Below are 6000 nucleotides of genomic sequence, written 5' to 3' on the forward strand. Positions count from 1 at the left end.
CACGCACCTTCACGCAAAACTGCGGGGAGGCTGTGTAGCGGAAGCACATCTTATTGGCGGAAAAGGCAGGGTACCATTGTGCGTGGCACCACGCTCACGTTACATGGAGCGCGTTGTTTCCCTCAAACTTGAGAGACGCATGTGCACAAAGTGCACCCACTCTGTCATTTGGGGCTTCAGAACTCTGGGGCCACATTTTAACCCTTTGAGAGTCGAATTATTTTGAAGAAAACTTTCCCAGGTGGTCAAATTACTTTATTGCGGATCTTGAATCTACAAAATGGATATAATCGAAAATAAATAGTAAAAAAAATTAGGAACATTACTTTGGTGACAGCATCACTCACAACTGGAAAATGTTCAATAGAATAGAATGGCAACGGTGATAAGCAAGCTAAGAGCAGCACCAATAAAGATAGAAATCAACTTTCGCCGCCTCTGCAAAACAGTGCCCACAAAGAGAAAACACGTTTCGCGCGACTCCGTTGCGATCACGCGGCGAAACTAAAACTACAAAAAGGGTGTTGCCGCAGTCTGTGCCGCCGCGCTAAAGCTAGACATAAGTTCGGCTTATCTCTGTAAGAAGGCAACACAAAATTCAAACACTTCTTGTAAGTCCTAAGAGGTGGCAGCACCCCCCAGTGAGCACGCATTGTTCTTTTGGCGCAAAATTTCAAACGGAAGATCGAAACCGTACCCGTGCGGCAAAGACCTTGAGGGACAGAAAACCGCCGCCGTACATATACGGCAAAAACCTTCAAAGGGTTAAGGGGGGCACTGGTCTTAGAGACAAAAAAATAACCAAAAAATTCGTTTAAAAAAAATGACATTTGTGGAATCTTCATTTTCCAACTGTACCTGTTTTTTCCTTCAAGAAATCAGCATTTTGACCACAATAGTATTAAATTCAGATCATCGTGTGGGCTGAATTTATGCAGGAGTAGAAAAAAATTTTGGACCTCTGGCTGTCTTAGTATGTCGATATCTCAACATCTAGGACAGACAGAGATGTCATATTCTTTGCTAAGGGAAGCTGAAGGCACAGTGTGTGCAATAATCAAAGCACATCCGTTCAATCACTCTTCAAAAAATTTATAATCTTGCGAAGTTCATCGATGCATTACATTCACACCTTGAGTACTGATATTCGAAGTACTGTAAAATTACTAATGAGGGTAAAATGGAAAAATGGTTTTGTTTATTGCACTCTCTACTCATCATACTATGTAGCCATGGATTAAAAATGACTTTTTATTGAGCAGCTTTTTTTGCACCAAGGTACTAATGAATCATTAATTCTGATTAATTATTTTGGGAACGGACTAATTTATGAGAGGTAATTTCATTGTTTAAGTCAGTATAAAAACTGATCAAGGTGGTTCAGTTTCATTGGGATTGGACTAAAAACAAGGAAAAATTCAGGGGCACTTTGACTGTCTAAAGTGCGTAGAGGCGAAAGCGTTTTCCGCACCACTTTCGCTGCTTCTCTGGCACTGGTGGCGTCACATATAATTGATTACTAATTACTAAGTGATGACAAATCATTAATTAATGGTTAATTACTGATTAATGCCTGAATACTAATTAGCTGCTAATTAATGACGCTTAAGCTTTGCCTTTAGGAGTGGAAGGCGACAGCGTGTTGTAGCGCTGCCAGGGAGTCCAGGGAAGGCCACCACCCGTTCTGATGCCTTGCCCTTGGTTTTTGAGGAAAGGAAATGGCGCAGTAATTCTCTGCCATCTCGGTGGACACCTGAACCATGCTGTACAGGAAGGGAGGAAGTGAGAGTGAAAGAAGAAAGACAAAGATGGCCTGTAATGAAGAAAATGAAAATTGTATTTGAGGAAAGGAAATTAGCAGTAATGGTCTGACATATCTGGGTGGGAATTCAGGGGGGGGGGTGCACTTTTTTGACCTAAAGTGCGGTGACTGATGTGTGGTTAAGATGTTAAGCTTCGCCTCTAAGAGTGGAATAGGACAGTGTCTTGTAAGGCTGCCAGGTAGTCCATAGAACACCTCCCTCTCAGTAAATTGGTTTTTGAGGAAAGGAAATGTACCTGTCTCTCATATCTCGGTGGACACCTAAACCAGTGAGCGAAGACACCATATTCATTAGTGCCTTTGTTCATTCCAAACCATCGAGCTGGCATGGCGGAGTGGACGCACTCGGAAGACCAGGGTTCTCTCCGATTCCAGAGCTCGACCAATTTTCTACTCGGTTTTATTTATTTATACGGCCTGACTAGAAAAGTTAATTAGGCTAATTGGGTAATTAAGCAATTAACTGAGCTCAGTCCCACTTACTTGGAGCATCACTATACGATCCCTTCAATTGGTTGCATGGTTAGTAGCCAAAGTACAATTGGCCAACTGCTGCTTACAACGATGAGACATTAAAGGCTTTCGCCTTAAAATAGGTCTAAGACCAGTGTCCCCCCTTAAACTGACATTGAATTGCAGCACGCATTATTGCAGCACACAGATGACCATATTTAAGCATCACACCCAGTACCTACGGCGTATGGTGCCTGTTCGTGGAGCTGATAACAGCTCTGCTGCAGAAGGAGTGATGATATGAGGGAGATGCACAGCCACCATGGTGGGCACCATTGAAGCGCTTTGCAGCAAGATGGAAAGGGAAATAAGAAAAATACACAGACACACATAGCAGCCGCGATGGGATACAGTGAGAAAAAAGACGGTGAAAGAAAAAATGAAACAAAAGTGGACCAGTGTCATTTTCAGGTAGGGTAACGTGAGCCTGTTTAACTCTTTCCCTACCATGGGGAAAATGACCATTCTCTGAAGGTTTCAGTAAATCTTTTTTTCTGTAAAAACTATTGCATTCAATATTGATTGCAATACCCAAAAACAGAGCTGAATAAAGGTGATTTCTATTAATATACGTTTAAACAACAAATTCCATGTTGCAACAAAAAATTTTATTTGCTAAAAATGAGATTTTAGAAAAGAATTCAACAAAATTTGCAAAAACACGCTTGTATTCAAAAAGAAAAAAATGTTAAAAATTTTCAGAAATATGCAAAATGTTCGTTACTCTATTGGCCACTCTCTGCAAAAAAAAATCATTTCTATCTTGAATAGTATTGTTGCTACAAAACACTAACTGGAAACCCTATAGTTGTGCATCGGAGTGCGGCCGCCTGTGTTTCAGGCTGGTTTTCATCATCACTGATGTGAAAACTGAGTGATCTTCAGCACCTTGCAACATTTTCAGGCTCGTTGTTGCACAGGACGTTGATTAAATCACTCGCAGACGAAACGGACTCCTGAGATTTGCTATGTCTTAGAGCGCGTGCCACGCATGCGGAGGCTGCCAAGCGACTTTTCAAAAAATGCGTTCAAAAAATGCCGTTTTGTAGGGGTAAAAAAGTCTATATCGCAAACAAAACTTCAGTTCTCCGGCTACAAGCCAGATGCGCATCGTGCCTGTAAGCAACGCGGAAGGCTCTGAAGTCGAGCGGCGAAGGTGTCATCTGCGGGCAGCATGGCGGGCAATGAACGCAGGTCTGCGTATTCATTTCTTCGCAGCGCGTTAGAAAGTGCCCCCTCGCGGGACAAAAGAAAACTACATGGGAAACAAAACTTTGGTTCCTGGTCTACAAGCTACGACTGCAGCGTGGTCATTAGCAATGCAGAAGGTTCTGAAATTAGGGCATGAAGTTATCGTTAGCGGGCTGACGATGCTCAATGGGCGCGGTAGGGAAAGAGTTAATTCTCAGACTTCAGCTCACTTCATGTGCAGTGCAATAAATGCTCTATGTGCGATTGTCCTCCGTCTGAAAAGGCTATTTCACCCGCAGCTTTCATGTAACGTGCAGGGTGTTTCCTTTCACCTATGACTGTTAGAAAATGGAAAAAAATAGGTTTTTTGAGTTAGGAGAGCACATTTGTTTTGGCATAGCGTTGCGAGCTACTTGTGTTCATGCACCACAATACATCTAAGACATGCTTGCTACCAGGCTGGTTAACTAATGTTGAATAGTTAACTTTGTAACTACTAATGTTAGCTGCCTTATTTATTGAGACACTGATAGCCCACGGTAATGTCCATATCACTTTTTGGACTTTCGAAAATGCCATTCTCGTCGCCACTGCAGTGCAGGTAATTTTAAGGCCGCAACCGGGTGAAGGCAAAACCGACCGAACAAAAAGGAGTGCTAGCCATGCTTACAAATGCACATCACATGCTCTCTGCCCGCTTGCCGCTATCGGTCGGGCGCTCTGACAAGATCACATGACAACCTCAGCTGCACTGTGAGAAAAGAGATGAAGGAGGAAGTGAAAGAAGGGAAAGACGGAAAGAGGTGCTGTAGAGGAGGCGTCCGGTGTAATTCTGGCCGCCTGGGGACCTTTAAGGGGGGAAGAGGGTCATAGAAATAAATTTTTAGTATGAAACCTTCAGGTAACATGCATTTTTGCATGCTGATTCCAAATATGTAATTTAATATTATGTGCAACAAGTCCTTGTGCACTTATGCAATATGTTAGGTGACTTTTGCCAAGAGTTTGAAAGAAATTCTACTGCAGGGAACTTGTTGGACTGCATGCCATTGGTTTCTCTTGACATCAAGCTATGCAATAAGGGTAAAATTGTCATCCTCCCTGTGATAGAAGGCGAGTTATGGGATGTTGAAATTATCAGTTTCTTCTCATTTGTAAAGTAGCAAATGTAAAACCCTGCAACTTGACTTCTATGATAGGCAGGATAATAATTTTGCCCTCATTGCATAGTTTGATGTCAAGACAGGCCAATGGCATGTCTCCTAGCAAGTTTCCTGGAGCAAAATTTATTGAAAGCTCTCAGCAAAAAGTTACATAACATATTATTCAAGTGCACAAGCACTTGTTTCACATAAAATTAAATTACACCTTTAGAATCAGGATGCAAAAATACATGGAAGATTCCATTATTGTGACTTCACTAACAAGCATTTTTTTTTCTAAGACCAGCTTCCCCCCTTAACATTCCTTTTGCCTCCATCGAAATGCGACCGCTGCGGCCGCGATTTAACCCGGGTCTTCCGGCTAAGATGGCTGCAGATAAAACAGGACAGGGTTAATTGGAAGGAAACGGGAGAGGCTTTTGTCATTCTGTGGACGTTGGCTGGTGGCGTTGGTAATGAACTGTGCTTTAGCCTACTGCGGTGCTAATCTGACGATGTGCTGTGCTTTACTCCGTTGCAGACCACATACTGCGGCTGAGTGGTGTGGTGGACTCCATACACCAGGCATGACATGGCCTCGACTTAGGCATCACTTCTTCCCACCACCACATGCTTCGCCAGTCATCACCCCGTGTAGTCATGCTGAACATTGTAGTACTGACAGTGTTCATTCCTTGGTGTCACGTCACTTGGAACGTCGTCGGCAAAGCAGCATTTCTTGAGGGAGCCTAGAGGTGGTTAAGGGAACAACGCTTACCATCATAGTGCGGTCGGAGGATTCCTAGAAAATTGTAGCTTTTTCTTTTTTTTCTACTCACTCTGTTCCTTGTAAATAGCCAGCAATGAATGAAAATGAACTGTGGTTCTGGCCACATTCAGTAGTTGATGAGTAGGATTTGCAAGAATTTTGTATTGAAAAAAAAAACAAAAGACTTGAATCCCATTCCAAGCTTCCTCTGTGCAGAAGGCCTTTTTTTGCTTCTTCTGTTTGTGATGGGAACACACATTTTTTAAAATGATTTTCATGTGCTTGAAAAAGCTAATTTTGAACATGTATGTGACTGTGAGCATGTAAAATTGTGCAGTCTGTTTGCTGAAACAAAGGTTAATGTACAGCTTATAAAAATTTGTGCTCTCTTTTAGCTGTGATGGACTCCCGTCACATTTTCTAATTACTACTCTGAGTGACTGCCACATGTCGTGGATTATGCAACTGCCTTATCACAAGTTTGGCATTACAAATGGCTGAATTTTTATGTCCAGTGTAATTTATAGAGGCGTAAATAAAAGTTTGGAGTATTTATTAAATGA

General features: G+C 42.2%; 1 protein-coding gene across 3 annotated transcripts in view; it reads left to right on the forward strand.

Annotated features, from left to right (window-relative positions):
• LOC149334289 (protein VAC14 homolog) overlaps positions 1–6000 on the forward strand; it is a 69652-nt gene extending 63652 nt beyond the window's left edge. Inside the window, exon 16 of one of the 3 annotated variants that reach the window (XM_089555107.1) lies at positions 5210–6000. In XM_089555107.1, the coding sequence (XP_089411233.1) occupies positions 5210–5411 (202 nt within the window). In that variant the 3' untranslated portion in view covers positions 5412–6000. The remainder of the gene's footprint in view (positions 1–5209) is intronic. The other 2 variants (XM_089555108.1, XM_089555109.1) reach the window with 2 other exon arrangements.

Source organism: Amblyomma mixtum, chromosome 8 (assembly GCF_055824585.1).
Source record: "Amblyomma mixtum isolate Tamu chromosome 8, ASM5582458v1, whole genome shotgun sequence".
Taxonomy (NCBI): domain Eukaryota; kingdom Metazoa; phylum Arthropoda; class Arachnida; order Ixodida; family Ixodidae; genus Amblyomma; species Amblyomma mixtum.